Raw genomic sequence first — 20,000 nt, 5'->3', positions numbered from 1 at the left:
TTCCTTCCTGCCATCTGTCCTCCCTCCCTACCTTCCTTTTTTCCTTTTTTCATTCCTTCCATCTGTCCTTCACTCCTTCCTTCCTTCCTTCCTTCCTTCCTTCCTTCCTTCCTTCCTTCCTTCCTTCCTTCCTTCCTTCCTTCCTGCCATCTGTTCTCCCTCCCTACCTTCCTTCCTTCCTTCCTGCCATCTGTCCTCCCTCCCTACCTTCCTTTTTTCCTTTTTTCATTCCTTCCATCTGTCCTTCACTCCTTCCTTCCTTCCTTCCTTCCTTCCTTCCTTCCTTCCTTCCTTCCTTCCTTCCTTCCTGCCATCTGTTCTCCCTCCCTACCTTCCTTCCTTCCTTCCTGCCATCTGTCCTCCCTCCCTACCTTCTTTTTTTTCCTTTTTTCATTCCTTCCATCTGTCCTTCCTTCCTTCCTTCCATCTGTCCTTCCCCCCTACCTTCCTTTTTTTCATTCCTTCCATCTGTCCTTCCTTCCTTCCTTCCTTCCTGCCATCTGTCCTCCCTCCCTACCTTCTTTTTTTTCCTTTTTTCATTCCTTCCATCTGTCCTTCCTTCCTTCTTTCCTTCCCTCCACATGAGATCAAATTGGTCTGTATGTGACTCCCCTTGGTCTAAAAGCTCCAAATCTCATTAAGTCACATGATGATATCTCGTTAGTTATGTCGCCATGGCAACCAGCGGCAACCAGTTCATGAAGTTTTCCCACTAATGAAATAAAGAAGTCTTAAATGTTTTATGTGCTGATAGACGAGCTGTTTCCTGTCTTCGTGCTAAGTTAGCAGCTGCGTCGATTAATCAGTTAGTCCATCGTCAGAATTACTAAACTACTATTTCTATAATTGATTTATTGTGTTTTAGTCATTTAACACTAAAAATGCCAAAATTCCAGCTTTTCAATTTTCAAATGTAAAGATTTTCTGCCTTTTCTGTCGCATTTAACATTTAACAGTCAACTAAATGCTTTGAAGATATTTGAGCTGTGGGAAATAATTAAACTGGTATTTAACTGGTGTTGTTCTCCATTTAACTATTAACAGATTAAACTATTAGCAGAGATAATTGGAGATATTTGACATGTGAGCGTGACGTCACATCTTTAAAACAGGAAGTAGGAAGTAAAGTGTTATTTCCTTAAATGTGAGACTGTACCTTTAATGCTGCTCTGAGCGTCGTCCTGCTCGTACCGGGAGGATCTCAGGTCGTTATTGATGATCTGTGACTGACATTCATGAGTCAGAGGTCAGAGGTCAGAGGAGGTGTTGAGGTGTTGAGGAACCAGAAGGAACTCTGAGTAGAAACGTTTAGTTCATCACAAACTCTGAGGAGGAATTTTATGATCATAAAAATGTTTTCACTCTTTTTCTACTTTCTCTACACTTAGATCTCAAACTGTTTTAAATGTGCACTTAATTCTGTTTATTTAAATAAAAGTTGGAAATGTTCAAGTTTAAAGTGTCGACTTCTTCTTTGAGACCAGCAGATGGCGCCAAACGCCAAGTGATGCGTTCAATGACCAATGTAAAAAAGGCTTCAAGTAGAAAACTGAAGATTCTGGAGAGTTTAGAGTTTAATTATTAAATTATGTACTAATGTTCTACTGAGGTTCTACTGACACTACTGAGGCTGGTGAAAAATCCAGAAATTTATGAGAAAAAATCAGAAATTTATGAGAAAAATCTGAAATTTATGAGTAAAAACAGAAATTTATGAGAAAAAAACAGAAATTTATGAGAAAAATCAGAAATTTGTGAGAAAAATCTGAAATTTATGAGAAAAAAACAGAAATTTGTGAGAAAAAATCAAAAATTTGTGAGAAAAAAATCAAAAATTTGTGAGAAAAAAATCAAAAATTTGTGAGAAAAAAATCAAAAATTTGTGAGAAAAAATTCAAAAATTTATGAGAAAAAATCAGAAATTTATGAAAAAAAATCAGAAATTTATGAGAAAAAATCAGAAATTTGTGAGAAAAAATCAGAAATTTATAAGAAAAAAATCAGAAATTTATGAAAAAAAATCAGAAATTTATGAGAAAAAATCTGAAATTTATGAGAAAACCAAAAAATAAATTACTTAGAAAAAACGGATTTTTATTCAAGTGAATGCAATACGTTTCCGTAGTATCTTGTATCCATGGAGCCATATACGTCCAGCTGATCCTGGAGAAACATTGCTATGTCCAGGAGATCTGAATGAGCTTTCCTTCTATAGGACTTAAAGACAGGACGATCTCCCAGAGTCTTAAACCCAGATCAAAGTAAAACTTGATTAAACTAAACAAGCAGTTTGTCATGTTTGCTTCCATTACATCCAGCTCTCAATATGAATGCCCCCTAAACTCTGAAAAAAAAAATACAGCGAAAAACCCCCAAGCATAAAAATAAATTACTCTGGAAAACAGAAAAATAATTACCTCGAAAAACAGACCAAAAAATAAATTTATGAGAAAAAATTATTCAGAAAAACAGAAAAGAAAAACAAATAGGCCTACTCAGAAAAACAGACCAAAAAATAAATTACTCAGAAAAACCGGATTTTTAAATTTTTTTATTCAAGTGAATGCAACACGCTTCAGACAGACCTCAACAAATAAACCCGGTTAGTTTTTTATACTTGTGATATAAACACTTATAGAAACTAACTCATGTTTTAAAAGCAGATAATTGTTGGTGACTAACTTACACCTTTGTGCTGTGGTCGGTTTATTTTTTTTAAACTGAAACACTTTAATGAGTCATTGATCTGTAACTGTGTGGTTTAGTATGAAGGTTCATTAAAAGCCGCTGCGGCGCATTTACCACCTTCCGCCACTAGGAGGAGCTCTAAGCTTCTGTAAACATCATTTTTGTTTTTTGACATTGTGAAACTTTATGTTAGATTCCCATCATGTCTGTCTGTCTGTCTGTAAAGTACAAATAAAGTTTGATTGATGTATTTTTGACCTTTGTCAGCTGTTTCCTCTTCATGCTGCACGAGATCAACTGTTCAACACAAATACTTTAAATCTTTCACCCAAAATGTTCTACTGACTCTACTGATACTAGTTATGTTTCTCACAAATTTCTGACTTTTTTCTCACAAATTTCCGACTTTAATCTCAGAAATTCAGAGTTTTTTCAGAATATTACCCCCCCCCCCTCCACCAGGTCAGTATTTTCTTTTATATGGCCCTAATACGCCGTCGTATTTAGTCGTCGTAGTTGAATAATTAAATTCTGTAAACAACTTAAACCTCCACAGTGCTGAGGATGAAATAACAAACATCAGACAGACCTGAAACTTTTACATAACAACTTTTATTATGGAAACGAACTCATGTTTTAAAAGCATGACAACCGGGATGTGTCGTTAAAAGCAGATAATTGTTGGTGACTAACTTAGACCTTTGTGCTGTGGTCGCTTTATTTTTTAACTTAAACACTTTAATGAGTCATTGATCTGTAACTGTGTGGTTTAATATGAAGGTCCATTAAAAGCCGCTGCGGCGCAGTTCCCACCTTCCGCCACTAGGAGGAGCTCTAAGCTTCTGTAAACCTCGTGTTGAAGTGACACAGAGTGAGTTTCTCCTCCTGTCCTCGTTACTCTGACTCTGTAATGACTGACTTTGGCTTCAGGATGACAGTAACTCCTCCTTTAGATGCCTTTCTTTGCTTGGAGGCTTGGAGCCATGTTTCCTTCCTGAAGCAGGTTAGCTTAGCATGAAGCTAAAGTCGATGATGATGTTTGAGTTGATTCCTGTAGACTTCCTGTCCTGCATGTTTAAGGTCTCTCTCTATTTTATTATGAATAGAGCTCACATAGAGAAGACAGACAAGCATTCACACCTACAGGTCGGTTAACTAAGCTGCATGTTCTTGATCTGTGAGAGGAAACCAGACGAGAACCCAGACCTAGAACCTTCTTGTTGTTTTAACCTCGATCTCTCTGTGACATGAAGACTTCAGGAAGCTTCAAACAGTCACTGCACCGATTCTTAAATGAGAAGTAGATCCACATGAAGCCCCTAAAAAAATCAATCTGTCATCTTTACATTTCTGTTTGTTTGCAAATTAAATAATTAACATACATCATGTGTCATCATTAATGAGCCGTTTATTTTATTTTTCTTCTCATTTTTTAATAACCCTCACATTTACTGGTTTTACCCACTTTATTAATCTTTTATTTTATTTGGGTATTCTTAGTTTTTACATTTGTATCCTACCTCTTGTGTTTCCTCTCCTGTTTTTATTGAGTCTTTGTTTGTTAACACTGTGAAACTTTATTAGTTACATTCCCATCATGTCTGTCTGTCTGTCTGTCTGTCTGTAAACTACAAATAAAGTTTGATTGATGTATTTTTGACCTTTATCAGCTGTTTCCTCTTCATGCTGCACGAGATCAACTGTTCAACACAAATACTTTAAAACTTTCACCCAAAATGTTCTACTGAGGTTCTACTGACTCTACTGAGGTTCTACTGGCAGTTCTAAGGTTCTACTGACTATTGTGGTTCCACTGACTCTACTAAGGTTCCACTGAGGTTCTACTGACACTAGTAATGTTCTACTAATGTTCTACTGACTATACTGAGGTTCCACTGATGTTCTACTGACTCTACTGTGGTTCCACTGACTCTACTGTGGTTCCACTGAGGTTCTACTGACACTAGTAATGTTCTACTAATGTTCTACTAACTATACTGAGGTTCCACTGATGTTCTACTGACTCTACTGTGGTTCCACTGAGGTTCTACTGACACTAGTAATGTTCTACTAATGTTATACTGACTCTACTGAGGTTCTACCTACAGTTCCAAGATTCTACTGATGTTCTACTGACTCTACTAAGGTTCCACTGATGTTCTACTGACGACTCTACTGAGGTTTTACTGACACTAGTAATGTTCTACCAATGTTCTATTGACTCTGCTAATGTTCTACTGACTCTACTGAGGTTCTACTGACAGTTCTAAGTTTCTACTGAGGTTCTACTGAGTCTACTGAGGTTCCACTGAGGTTCTTCAAACACATCACGGTACATGAACATGAACATGGAGGCGGAGAGTGGTGCGTTAGTTTTGGAGTGTTTATTAAAAAGGGAATACAAAAAAAAAGCCAAGCTGTAGAACCGTAGAACCCTACAGAACCCTACAGACACAAAGCAAGCAGACACACAGCAGCTCATCGTGTTTCTAATCATTCCTGTTACTACGACTACCACGAAACATCACGTCAGCAGCACCGGGTCAACAGCTACGGGACCGTCTGCTCTGTCTGAGGTCAAAGGTCACCTGTGGTTTTCCTACTTCATTTATTTATTTATTATAATACGGAGGTGACGGAGGTGACGGAGTGAGGACTGGCAGGAGAACACCGAAGATTAACAGCTGAGGAGGAAAGTTACGATTTGAGCCTCTTTTTTTTTTTCGTCCACTCTGCGTGAAAAACAAAAAACATCCACAGGAACGAAAAAAAAAAAAAAAAAAGAGACAATCACGTACACAGGAGAGGATCGCCGCGTATTGCTCTGGTCCTTATTGGACAGCTCGGTATCAGTGGAGTACCCTGATTGGATAAGAGAAGGAGGACTTTGAGGACGTAAAGAGCCTCCGTGAGAAAATGAGGAGGATTAAAGTTCATGAAGACGAGTCGACTCTTCCTTCACGTCTGAATCCTGCAGCAAAAAAAGATAAAACTCAAAATTTAACAAAAAAAAAAAAAAAAAAAAAAAGATTAAAGCATCAAACATAAATATATAAACCATATTATGCATCATATATTATAATCAGCCACATCTCAGATTGTGGGTTAGAAAATAATCTAGAAGTTTAAAGTGCAACTTTACAAAGAAACAAGAAAAGAAAAAATACTGTGATTGGAAAATAAAGCGTATACTGATGTTTCAGGTTAGAAAGACGTTAGCGAAGGTTTCAGTACAGTTCAGACGGGAGGAGCTCGGGAGGGGGGAGCGGGGGCGGGGCTTCTTAAGTGGTTTCTCATCCGAGTCATTAAGAGTCCTGTCAGGCTGTAAAATCACCACGGCAACAAGACACAGAAATCAATACGTCTGTCCGTCTCTCAGAGGCCGTAAAGTTCCCATCAGTCTTTGCTACGAGGCGGCTGAGGAGGATAATAGATCCAGCAGGAGTTTGGGAGGGTGGGGGGGGGGGGGGGGGCAGGTGGAGTCCCAGCAGGTGGAGGTGGAGGTGGGGGGGGGGTGTTGGGGGGGCGCAGGGTGCTGGCTGACACCCTGCGCTCAGACCCGGACGTCCAATCAGCGTTGACTCCGGGTCGTTCAGGCCGTCAGCTTCAGTCGTCCTGCAGAGAAACCAGAGAGTCATGTGACACGTTGGACCACAGTAGACCACGTAAGACCACATTAGACCACATTAGACCACGTTAGACCATGTCCACACTGCTAACTGTAAATATAAAGTTTTAAATGTGTTTCTAACTCATGTGGATGGAGGAGTGGATGGAGGAGTAACGATATCGTTGGATCACTTTCAGAGCGATTTGATCAGAATCCTTCCTCTGACTGATGTATGTATTTATTATAAAGCAGCTGAGGCTCATGGGTAATGTAGTTTTCTGATTATTTATTATTTATTTGTAAATCACTGCTAAATGATCAAATGTAGAACAATGTAAACTGAATATAAAGCTGTGTTATTAGTTTCTGTTTTAACCCTTTACATTCAAATTTGACCCAATTTGTACATTTAAGATACATACAGACATAAACATATTTCTATTAGCAGGACTTTTCCATTTCACCATTAAAACACATTGTTGTGTTCTTCATATTCTGTAAAATGTTCTCCTGGACCACAAATTGACCGAAAGTATTTGCTCTTCTCTGTAAATTATAAATGTTTTACTTTATTTAAACCTTTAGTCAGTTTTATGAAGTTTCCTCCTGATAACCTAAAGTTTAATAAACCTGATCGGAGGATAAACTGACTTCCTGTTTTAATATCCGACAGTATTTTCAGATTTATCTCAGTGTGGACATGGAGGCAGTAATCCCCACATCACCATCATCACCATCATCATCATCATCATCATCAGCGGGCGCTCAGCCAGGCCACAGAGCAGCAGACACCAGATTCATCCAGACACCAACTCACTCACAACACCCACAAACCTGCTCAGTCACACTGCAGCCACAAGGAAGAGACACAAAGACTCTACTAACGAGTCTGGAGACCACAACCATAACTGGCTTTACTTAGTAGAAGAAGAAGAAGAAGTGGAAGAGTTGAAAAGAAAACTAGACGTAGTATAAGTAGAGGTAGTCTAACTAGTCATTTTTAATACGCCACAGTCCTGATTTGAATCTTTTTTAATCTACAGATGTTTAGATCAGTTTCAGTGATCCAGCTCAGAGAGTCCAGGATGAACCTGAACCTGAACCTGAACCTGGACTCTGAGCTGAAACTGATCCTGAACTAAACGTTGTGACCCTGGAAGGAGAAACAGACGAGTCCGTTCCTTGTGACTTTAATATTTATCTGCACAGAAGCTGAGATTCATAAACACAGGCAACAGGAACAGTGCTGAGTGTAATCTGCTCGCCGCCCTGCAGGCAACCAGAGGAACTGCAGCAGAGATCATCAACCTGCTGCTGCTGCAGAGATACTGCTGCTGCTGCTGCAGAGATACTGCTGCTGCTGCTGCTGCAGAGATACTGCTGCTGCTGATGCAGAGATACTGCTGCTGCTGCAGAGATACTGCTGCTGCTGCTGCTGCAGATACTGCTGCTGCTGCTGCTGCAGATACTGCTGCTGCTGCTGCTGCTGCTGCTGCTGCTGCTGCAGAGTTGCTGCTGCTGCTGCAGAGTTGCTGCTGCTGCTGCAGAGTTGCTGCTGCTGCTGCAGTGTTGCTGCTGCTGCTGCAGAGTTACTGCTGCTGCTGCTGCAGAGTTACTGCTGCTGCTGCTGCTGCTGCTGCAGTGTTGCTGCTGCTGCTGCTGCTGCAGTGTTGCTGCTGCTGCTGCAGAGTTACTGCTGCTGCTGCTGCTGCAGCAGCAGTATCTGCTGCAGACGGAGCTGCAGGAGCTCTGAGGTTAGAGGTGGAGAGTGTTAGATGGGGAGGGGGAGGGGGGGGGGGGGGGTCGACCATGTGGGGCACCATGCCATGCTGAGCGTTTCCATGCCAAGCTATCCACCAATCAGCATACAGCCCCACCTACCTGCCCACCGTCTCCAACCAATGGGCTGGCTCTGTCTACCTGTCTGTCTGCAAACCAACCAATCAGAGGAGACACAGTTCACACCTGGTATGTGTGTGAATATATATATATCTGCATGTGTGTGTGTGTGCGTGTGAGTGTGTGTTAGTGTGTATATATGTGTGTGTGTGTGTGTGTCTGTGTGTATATGAGTGTGTGTGTGTGTGTGTGTGCGTGTATATATGTGTGTGTGAGTGTGTGTGTGAGTGTGTGTATATGTGTGTGTGTGCATGTGTGTGTGTTACCTGTGGACAGCTGGGACTGGGATCTCCTTCGGGTGCTGCTGGGAGTCCTGGATGCGGAGGACAGAGTGGAGCCGGCGCTGCTGGCCCGTGAGATGGGGAGGGGCACCGGGGTGACGGGGGGCGAGTCCAGCTGCACGGGGGTCAAAGGTCAAAGTTAAACACTTCAATCAATAAAATAATAAACTGTTTGTTTCCTGGTTGTGTTTTTTACCTCGACGCTGTCGTGTGTCGGCGAGGACGAGGTGGACGAGTTCTCGTGTTTCCTGGAGGACGAGGAAGCGTTCAGCTCCACGCTGCGAACGCGCTGGGCGAACTTCAGCGAGCAGACGGACTCGCTCATGTTGCTAGGCAACGGAGAAACCTGAAATACAGCGGTCAGAAGATTATCTCTCATTCATCTGCTGAAGAAACATCATGAGGTCACAGAGTTGTTTCTTTAATGTTTCAATTCATTCTTTAAATATATCATCACCACCATCATCATCACCATCATCACCATCATCATCACCATCATCATCACCACCATCACCATCATCACCATCATCACCATCATCATCACCACCATCATCATCATCACCACCACCACCACCACCACCATCATCATCATCATCATCATCATCATCACCACCATCATCATCACCACCATCACCACCATCATCATCATCACCACCACCATCATCATCACCCTCATCACCATCATCATCACCATCACCATCATCACCATCATCACCACCATCATCATCACCACCACCATCATCATCATCACCACCACCATCATCATCACCACCACCATCATCACCACCACCACATCATCATCATCACCATCACCACCATCACCATCATCACCACCACCACCATCATCATCATCACCACCATCACCACCATCATCACCACCACCATCATCATCATCACCATCACCACCATCACCATCATCATCACCATCATCATCATCACCATCACCATCATCATCACCATCATCATCACCACCATCATCACCATCACCATCATCATCACCATCACCATCACCATCATCACCATCACCACCATCACCACCACCACCATCATCACCTTCATCATCATCATCACCATCACCACCATCATCACCATCATCATCATCACCATCATCACCATCATCATCACCATCATCACCACCATCATCACCACCATCATCATCACCATCACCATCATCACCACCATCATCATCACCATCATCATCATTATAACCATCATCATCATCACCACCATCATCATCATCATCATCACCACCATCATCACCACCATCACCACCATCATCACCACCATCATCACCACCATCATCACCACCATCACCACCATCATCACCACCATCATCATCACCATCATCATCATTATAACCATCATCATCATCACCACCATCATCATCATCATCACCACCATCACCATCACCATCATCACTACCATCATCACCACCATCATCATCACCATCATCATCATTATAACCATCATCATCATCACCACCATCATCACCACCATCATCACCATCACCATCATCATCACCATCATCATCATCACCATCACCATCATCACCACCATCATCACCATCATCATCACCATCACCACCATCATCATCACCATCATCATCACAACCATCATCATCACCATCACCACCATCATCATCACCATCATCACCATCACCATCACCATCACCATCACCATCATCACCATCACCACCACCATCACCACCATCATCACCACCATCATCATCACCATCATCATCATTATAACCATCATCATCATCACCACCATCATCATCATCATCATCACCATCATCACCTGGTTTCTGGTTTCTGGTCTTGTGTTCTGGACTCACCTGGACCATCATGAGGGTCTTGCTGTCCCCGTTCAGAGAGTCCTGCAGCAGGTAGGTGAGGCGGGAGTTCCTGAAGGGGACGTGAGCGTGTTTGCTCCTCAGGGCGTTGATGACATCACCGAGCGCTGACAGAGACTTGTTGATACACTGAGCTTCTCTGAGCCGACTTCCTTCTGCTCCTGATTTACCGATACGCTCCGAACCGGCCAGGTCCACCAGGTTCAGCTTACCTGGAGATATACACACACACACACACACACACACACACACACACACACATATTTATATACACACCAAGACACACACATATATACACACACACACACACACACAACCAGCCAGGTCCACCAGGTTCACATATAGGCACATATATATATATTTACACACCAAGAAACACACACTGTGATGTCTGAGTCTGTGTGTGTATGTGTGTGTGTGTGTGTGTGTGTGTGTGTGTGTGTGTGTGTGTACCTTGTGTGCAGTTTCCAGTAGCTGTGTTGTATCCTGACACGGTGATGATGAGCAGAGCGTGAGACCGAGAGCTGTGTTCGTTCAGGTTGGTGCAGGCGGTCGCTCTGTTCATGTGACCCAACTCAAACACCTGAGGACACACACACACACACACACACGCGCGCACGCACACGCACATGCACACGCAGACACACACACAGAGAGAGAAGACAGAAATAATTTTAATTCTGTAGTTTATCTATAAAACCAAATTTAAAAAAGAGCCTGACCTGAATTATAATAATTACTCTGAAAGGAAGAGGGCAACAGGAAACAGGAAGTGTGTGTCTCACCCGGTTGATGTCTTCAGGACTCTGCACGGTGAACTCGGTGAGTCCAGGAACGTAGAGCTGCCCGCTGCCGTCTGGGTTCATCTTTATGTCCAGTTTATCTGTCGGGTTCTCCCCCAAAAGGTTCCTGATAGAACACCAGAGAACATCAGAGAACATCAGAGAACATTAATAGACATATTATTACTCCCCTCCAGCTTTGAGAAAACCCAGACAATATATACATCAAAACGTGCGGCTCGATGGGGAAAGAGGTGCTATGACTTTTGGTGTTGAAATTCCAATTTTTCCCAAAGTTATTCCCAAAAAAACGGGAGATTTCTCCAAAATGTCACCTTTTTTCTGAGTCTCCTAGCTCTTTCATACCTGCTCGTAGAAATGTGATTCAAACTTTAAAACAGAGGAAAACTTGTCCTCTCTGGAAAAATACCAAATTGTTTTCCATAACATGTAAACTTTTCAAACTATGAGCAGTCAAACGAGGAGTGGAAATCACTTTTTCTTCAAAGTTAGAGTGGAAGCGGCAGTTAGCTAGAGTGCGAGAAGCAGTAAAACATAACCTTCATTTTTATTTTTAACTCGAGCTTACGGCCAAACCGTAAAAAAGAGACAAATAATTTTTGGTCAAAATGTAGACATAGGTGTTGGGATTCATAAAATGTGAAGTTGACAGGCGGGGTCTGCACAAAATTTAAACGGGGGGGCCGAGACCAGCACCAATACCCGTCTCACTCCCCACTGACTCTAATGTAATCATCTTTTTTTTCCAAAAGAATCTCACTCTGTGTTCACACTGAGCTTACTCGCTCATTTTAAGGAATATCTGAATAAAATAAACACTGTCAGAATCTGCCGGCTTCTGTGTCTCTCACGCTGTTTTCGGTTTTTGGACAGGAGTTACGGTTTTCTCACAGTTTGAAATTGTTCAGGACCTTGTCAGAAGCCAAATTCTTCAGAATTTTGAGAATTTCCAAGCAGATTCTCAGACATCGCCGTAGCAACCGTAGGGCCTTAGCTGCCCTTAGCAACCGTAAGGCCTTAGCAACCTGTTGCTGGGCAGAAACTGACCTACCTTTTTGTGATTGGCTAATTCCTGTCTGTCTGTTTTGCCAGTTTACCGAGCTAATTCATTTGAATGGAGTGATTTTAATTAATACGTTTAAACAAATATTATTTATGCTTAAATATGATTAACATTCACTTAATATTTTCAGGGATGTTAAGTTGAGAATAAAGTACATTCATAAAGAAATAATAAATTGTCCCGACAGCAGCCCCATGGCACTCAAAATTTCCCTGGAATTTTCTAGTTATTAATATACATATTACAGATGAGTGCAGGCTGATTTTAGCACATTAAAGTTTTTACTTATTCATATTTATACTATATATATATACACACATATATATATATACACATATATATATATATATAAATGTATATATATATATATTATATTGATAAAATCACCAAACAGCTGCAGAAACAGACAAGTTTCTGGACCATCTGTCTGTGTGCTGCTTCTGATGGTCATCTACTTTATATTTTATATTCTCTTCTAAATATATCTACAGCTACACCAAGCACAACCTTCACTGCTGCACACACTCTTCTGTCTTCCTGTCTTTCTTTCCTTTCTATGAGCTCAGATCCCAGTTTAGTTTAGTTTAGTGTTTCTGATCCAGTTTCAGTTTCAGCTCCAACAGCAACCTGCACGCTGTCAAAGATCCTCTCTAGACGGAGCATCATGTGTTTCATGAGGTTTATATAAAAAGACATAAATCAGAAGTGAAATGACTGAAATGAATTCCTGCTGACTTTAAAACCTCAAACGTCTCACAGGAGGAGTTTCCCTTCAGCTGCAGAGCCGAGAGCGTTTCTAACAGTGAGCTCAGAGTTTAACCCGAGTCCTGACCCGAGTCTCCTCTTTAAAACTTATTCTCCTCTTTCTGTTTTCCTCTTTAAGGATCCCGAGCAGATCAACACTAAACTGAGCTGCGGATAATCTCAGACGTTAATCTGACCTTCTGCCAATAACTGTGATGTCATTTCTATCCAGGATCCAGATGTTGAGCCCTCAGCGGCTTTGTGCAGATGTTCTGTTACACAACATCTGGACCGATGACTAAAAGCTTTCATATGATTCACTTTTACATAACAGATAATCTGAGTTTGAAGCTTCCAGCAGAACAGAAACATGATGACAGACTTCTGATCGGGTTGGTTCTCATTTAAAGGAAAAGACTTTTATTCTTTATTTCACAGCTGCTTTTATTTCATTCTGACTTCCTGTCTAACGTCCAGGTATTTAAAGTTCATTTAAGCTTCCTGTCGTCCTCCCGGGTCAAATTGACCCCGTCTGTTTTGACTGTTCCTTCTTTCCTCCCTTCCTTCTTTCCTTCCTCCTTCCCCTTTTTTCCTTGCTTCTGTCCTTCCTTCCTCCCTCCCTCCTTCTTTCCTTTCCTTCCTTCCTCCCTCCCACCTTCTCTCTTTCTTTCCTCCCCCTACCTTCCTCCCTTCCTTCTTTCCTCTGTCCTTCTTTCCTTCCTTCCTCTTTTCCTTTCTTCCTTCCTTCCTTCCTTTCCTTCCTTCCTCCCTCCCTCCCCTCCTTCCGTCCATCCTCCTTCCCTCCCTTCCTCCCTTCCTTCCTTCCTCCTTCCCTCCCTTCCTTCCTCCTTCCCTCCCTTCCTTCCTTCCTTCCTTGACTCGAGGACAACAGGAGAGTTAAACAATCAGTGTTTCTGCTGAATCAGCTGACTGTGAATCAGCTGACTGTGAATCAGCTGACTGGGGATCAGCTGACCGGGGATCAGCTGACTGTAGTTTTCTTACCTCAGCGTCTCGTTGTAGATCTCCACCATGCTGACGGTGATCTTATAATCCCAGTCTGGAGCTTTCTCCGTCACCTCGGAGAACAGCAGGCGCAGAGCTCGCTGGTTGATGCCGGGGTCGTTGGCTACGCCCTGAACACACGGACGGGGGGGGGGGGGGGGGTCAGGGGTCAGAGGTCAGGGGTCAGGGGTCAGTTATCTTAGTGATTCCTCTACAGAGCTAAACTTCAGTCTTTCTATTTAAACTCATTTCATCCTCAGCTTCACGTTAACGCTGATCTTACCTCCATGGTGTAGGTTTTACCCGAACCCGTCTGTCCGTACGCGAAGATGCAGACGTTGAAGCCGTCGATACAGGAAGTGACCAGAGACTGGACTTCCTGAAACACCTGGACCAATCAGAGAGAAGACAGACTGATGATCACCTGATAATCAATCATCAATAATAATACGATCTGATCTGTGTTTGGTTTATAGTTTATACTATATACTGATTTAACCCTCCTGTTGTCCTCCAGTCAAGGAAGGAAGGGAGGACAGAGGAAAGAAGGGAGGAAGAAGGAAGGAAGGACAGAGGAAAGAAGGAAGGAAAGAAGGACAGAGGAAAGAAGGAAGGAAGGAAGGAAGGAAGGAAGGAAGGAAGGAAGGGAGGGATGAAGGAAGGAAGGAAGGAAGGAAGGACAGAGGAAGGAAGGAAGGAAAGGAGGGAAGAAGGGAGGAAGAAGGAAAGAAAGGAGGGAGGGATGAAGGAAAGGAGGAAGGAAGGAAGGGAGGAAGGATGTAAATGAGGGAGGAAGGAAGGACAGGAAAGAAGGAAGGAAGGGAGGAAGGAAGTAAATGAGGGAGGAAGGACGGAAGGAAAAGAGGAAGGGAGGAAAGGAGGAAGGAAGGAAGGAAGGAATAGAGGAAGGGAGGAAAGAAGGGCAGAGGAAAGAAGGAAGGGAGGAAGGGAAGGAAGGAAGGAAGATTTGACCCGTGAGGACGACAGGAAGGTTAATAAGATTGTAAGTTAATATGAAACCGATGATCAATAAGTGTCGGACCTCTTCCTGCGTCGCCTGGGGAGCGAACACCTTGTCGAGTTCGAAGGTCATGACCTTCCCCTTGTTGGAGAGGAAGAGGACGGCGTCGTCGTCCGAGTCGAAGCTCAGCATCGTCTTAGCGTCGGCGGCGTCCTGCTCGTCCTGACTCACCGGCCGGACGCGGCAGAACACACGGATGTTACCTAGGCAACCAGAACACACAAGGATGTTACCTAGGCAACCAGAACACACAGATGTTACCTAGGCAACCATAACGCTTGGATGTTACCTAGGCAACCAGAACACAAGAATGTTACCCAGGCAACCAGAACATACGGGTGTTACCTAGGCAACCAGGACTACCTAAGCAACCAGAACACACGGATGTTACCTAGCAACCAGAACACAAGCATTTTACCCAGGCAACCAGAACACACAGGATGTCACCTTGGCAACCAGAAAACAAGGATGTTACCTAGGCAACCAGCGCACAATGATGTTACCTAGGCAACCAGAGCACAATGATGTTACCTAGGCAACCAGAACACTTGTGTACTATTGTGTCTGAATTCAGGTTTCACAGAGTTACTGTTAAAAAGTAAACTTTTTTTAGGCTGATTTCAGAAAGTTCTTTAAATACTTTTAGACTAAATGTTTGTCCTGAACTGTATTTTGTTCCTGAGAGTCTGTAGAAGAAGTTTCATGTTGGGAAATAAAACTTTATCTTAGTTTAGTTGTGTTGAATCAGTTCTTACATCTTCATTCATACGAGGAATCTGACTCAGATTAGTAAAAAACTGTCTGAATCCTTCCCGACTTTCAGCCTCTTTCCTTATAAAGTGAACCAGTTATAAACAGTTAATGTGATGTTTGAGTTTCAGACCTTTGAGTCGGACCAGCTCGTTGTGACATTTCTTCCTCAGGTTCATCTCTCGCTTGTATTTCCTCAGCAGCTCCTGATTGGTGGAGCTCACCTCGCTGATCACCTGACAGATCTGAGAGAGACACACACACACACACACACACACACACACACACAGACACATACACACAGACACACACACACACCCACACAGAGACACACACACACACAGACACACACACACACACAGACACACACACACACACACACCCACACAGAGACACACACACACAGACACATACACACACACACACACACACACACACACACACAGAGACACACAGACACACACACACACACAGAAACAGAAGATTAATGACGTCTGAATATAAAAATAGAAGAAAGCTGCACATGAACACAGTGATCAGAATAAAAAGCTGATTTATTATATAAACATATATACATATATATATATATATTTTTTCATTCAGTAAATGTGTCATCGTCATTCTTGAATAATAATAATCTGGGACACTTGTGGATTAAAGGCCCATAAAAAGATTTAATGGAGATGAATTAATGTGAAAAAGCATGAAGTGTGTTTTTATGGTGTTATGATGAAGATGATGATGAAGATGAGTGCAGGTTTATAAATGAAGCATCGCTGCAGTAACAGCATCTTATTAACTTCAGACTGAGATCAACCCTGCCCCCCCCCCCCCCCCCCCGGGTCATAATCATCACATGTCAGTCTATCTATGTGAACCGAGCAGCGTCTCTCCCAGCTGACTGATGTTTAACCCTGCAGTCATGTGACTCAGCCGGCTCCTCTGATTGGCCCACTCACCTCCTGCTTGGCCTCGGTGATGGCTTTATCCAGCATGAAGGGAAACTCCTGCACCTGCCTCTTCAGACAGTTGTAGTCGCAGGTCAGTGTTCGGAGAGCCGGCTGCAGACTCAGCAGGTTCATACGCACTCCTAAAAAAAGAGAAACCATCAGAGAGTCAAACAGCTGATCAGCTGATCCAGAGTAACGACTTCCTGTTTCTCTCTGTTCATCACCGTTAATACGTCTGTTAGAACAAGAACTCTGATCATTTAAAGACTAAACATCTTCAGAATTGACCTTCTTTCCTTCCCTTGTTCCTTCCTCCCTCCCTCCTTCTTTCCTCCCTTCCTTCTTTCCTTCCTTCCTCCCTCCTTCTTTCCTTCCATCCTTCCTTCGTCCCTTCCTTCTTTCCTTCCTTCCTCCCTCCTTCTTTCCTTCCTTCCTTCCTTCGTCCCTTCCTTCTTTCCTTCCTTCCTCCCTCCTTCTTTCCTTCCTTCCATCTGTCCTTTTCCCTCCCTCCTTCCTTCCTTTGTCATTCTTTCCTTCCTTCCATCCTTCCTTCCTTCGTCTTTTCCTTTCTCCCTCCCTCCTTCCTTCCTTCCTTCCTTCCTTCCTTCTTTCCTTTCCTCCCTCTCTTCTATCCTCCCTCCCTCCTTCTCTTTTTCTTTCCTTCCCTCCTCCCTTCCTTCATCCCTTCCTTCTTTCCTTTCCTTCCTCCCATCCTTCCTCTCTCCTTTCCTTCCTTCCTCCCTTCCTTCTATCCTCCCTCCCTCCTCCCATCCTTCCCTTCCATCTGTCCTTCCACCCTCCCCCCTTCTCTTTCTTTCCTTCCTTCCCTCCTCCCTCCTTTTTCCTCCCTCCTTTCCTTCCTCCCTCTGTCCTTCTTTCCTTCCTTCCTTCCTCTTTTCCTTTCTCCCTCCCTCCCTCCCTCCTTTCCTTCCCTCCCTTCCTTCCTCCCTTCCTTCCTCCCTTCCTTTCCTTCCTTCCCTCCTTCCTCCCTCCCTCCTTAGACTGGAGGACACCAGGAGGGTAGAATCCTTGAACTCGTCTGACCTGCCAGGTTCTCGTGCACGGCTTTCATCTCGCTCTCGGCTCTGATGAACGCTTCCTCGATCACGCGGTTCTTCTCCTCCTCCAGGTTCTGCATCTCGGCCTCCAGCTGACCCTGAGCTCGCTCCATCTCGCCCTCGTACACCAGGATCTGCAGGAGGGAGAGGAAGACGTGAGCAGAGAGGAAGACTGAGGAAGACTGAGAGAGACTGAGAGGAGGAAACACAGGTAACTCGGGTAACTCGGGTAAATGTCAGCACACAGGTGTAAAAGGTTTCGGGAGCCTGAAACACAGACAGGCCACATTCACACTGAGTTTTCTATGAGTCAGAGGTCCAGGACACGTTAGCTTAGCTTAGCTTAGCTTAGCACAAAGACTGGAAACAGAGGGAAACTGTTAGCCTAGAACTACAGCTCAATATGCATCTGATTTTATTTGATTGTATTTTCTTTATTAAAAAGCAGAACTGGAGGTTTTAGCAGCTTTAGCGTTGGAGCTACTCGTCACTATGAGGCCTAACAATCCATTCATTTACTCTTTAATAAAAGACAGGATTAAAGTTAATAGAATAAAAGGGATTAGAGTTAATTAAAGTAATCCTGTGAGGGTTTCAAGAGGGAGAAAAGTTTCTAAAATAAAGAACCAAAAAGCATTATGTTTAAATAACCTATAAGAACCTTTAATTACTCATTAAACTGATAAATAAAGGATGATGTCGCATTTTAATGAAATACTTTTAAAATAACTTCAATCAGAGACTCAAAGTTAGTGTGAAAGGAACTGAGCTAAGTTTCCTCCTGCTTCCAGCTGATGTGAAACTAAACTAACTTTACTAGCATCCTCATCATCATCAAATAAATAAATTAGGGCTGTTAATCGCGATTAGATTAATGTAATCCATAACGCGTTAATTTTTAAATCTCATATTAATGTGTCAAGCCTTTTTGTCCCTTCTACTCCCCCGTAGACGGCTCCTCTAGCTGTAGCGCTATGCTTTGAAGTGGCCTCCTGCAGTAAACCTACCGCGCTGATGGAAAGTAAGAGAGCTACTGGACTTTTGAACGGCTTGTTTAACTTTAAAACACTTCCAGACGCTTCAGTTGACAAGTCAAAAGTAAAATGCAACCTGTGTCAAACGGAGTTTAACTACCACCGGAGTACGTGGAGTTTGAGTTAGCACCTCCACGCTAAACACCCAGGTGCAGCCAAGCCAGCCTCAGCTCCACCAAAGGACCATTTTGGAGTGTGGGAGTCGCAGCAGAGCCGTGATTGATTCCCAGTTAAGACACTCTGGTAAGAAATGCTTTACATTATGGCTTAAAACTGCCTTCAAATGGAAAATAACAGGATTTTAAACATGCAATTCAAAATGCGATTAATCGAGATTAACTATGGAAATTCTGTGATTAATCTCGATTTAAAAAAATAATCGTTTGACAGCCCTAAAATAAATAAATAAATATAGTTATTAGTTTTTGTAGCAGTGTGAACGCAGCCTGGAGGGATGAACTGGGAGCACTGGGAGAGGTTTACTGGGACTGTTTGCACCACAGGGGGGCCGAGTGGGGGAGAGGGGGGGTCGGGGGGCTGGGGGGGGCCATGGCCGACCTTAGACAGCCTGCCAACGACTTCGCCGTTGCCCCTGCCGACGGCCTTGGAGAGAAGACCGCACAGACGGCCGCGATCGCTCATCAGCTGCAACCCAACGCCATGCAGAGAGGAAAGGGTTAAACCAGAGCCGTCACACTCAATTCATTCAAGGGCCACATACAGAGCACGTGGGCCGGATCATTAAAGAGATGGAGGGAGGGAAGGAAGGAAGGAAGGGAAGACAAGAAGGAAGGAAGGATGGACAGATGGAAGGAAGGAAAGATGGAAGGAAAAAGGAGGACGGACAGATTGAAGGAAAAGAAGGAAGGGAGGAAGGAAGGAGAGAAGGAAGGAAGGAGGAAGGAAAGATGAAAGAAGGAGAAGAAGACAGATGAAGGAAGAGAAGAAGAAGACAGATTGAAGAAGGAAGAAGGAAGGAAGGAAGGAAGAAGGAGGAAGGAAGAAAGAAAGGAAGAGAAGACAAGAACACAAGAAGAAGAGAAACGAGAGAAGAAGAGGAAGGAAGGAAAAGAAGAAGGATGAAGATGGAAGAAGAAAGAAGACAGATTGAAGGAAGAAGAAGAAAGAAGAGACAAGAAGTAGAAGAACAATGAAGAAAGTGGCCGATTGCACTCCGTGCGGCTGTTCTGCCCCTGGCCTCATGTTTGCCACCCCTGTTAAACTATGGAGCTGATCTCTGTC

The 20,000-nt window shown here is 43.3% G+C and overlaps 1 protein-coding gene across 2 annotated transcripts; it reads right to left on the bottom strand.

The window, feature by feature from the left end:
• Window positions 1-5,048: 5,048 nt before the first annotated feature.
• LOC128359535 (kinesin-like protein KIFC3) lies at window positions 5,049-17,856 on the bottom strand. Of its 2 annotated transcripts, XM_053320030.1 has the most exons (13): window positions 17,711-17,856; window positions 16,676-16,806; window positions 15,850-15,961; window positions 14,988-15,169; window positions 14,229-14,333; window positions 13,946-14,076; window positions 11,116-11,239; window positions 10,784-10,913; window positions 10,313-10,542; window positions 8,675-8,824; window positions 8,464-8,593; window positions 8,180-8,226; window positions 5,049-6,303 (listed from the first exon to the last, which is right to left on the bottom strand). In XM_053320030.1, exons 1-13 carry the CDS (start codon window positions 17,835-17,837, stop codon window positions 6,295-6,297), a joined length of 1,608 nt encoding a protein of 535 aa, XP_053176005.1. In that variant the 5' UTR covers window positions 17,838-17,856; the 3' UTR covers window positions 5,049-6,294. The 2 variants fall into 2 exon arrangements, with proteins under 2 accessions (XP_053176005.1, XP_053176014.1); XM_053320039.1 differs by lacking the exon at window positions 8,180-8,226.
• Between the last annotated feature and the right edge of the window lie 2,144 nt (window positions 17,857-20,000).

This window comes from Scomber japonicus, chromosome 1 (genome assembly GCF_027409825.1).
Source record: "Scomber japonicus isolate fScoJap1 chromosome 1, fScoJap1.pri, whole genome shotgun sequence".
NCBI classification, from domain to species: Eukaryota; Metazoa; Chordata; class Actinopteri; order Scombriformes; family Scombridae; genus Scomber; species Scomber japonicus.
The sequence above is the reverse complement of the archived record's forward strand: the minus strand, read 5'-3'. Positions and strand labels throughout refer to the sequence as shown.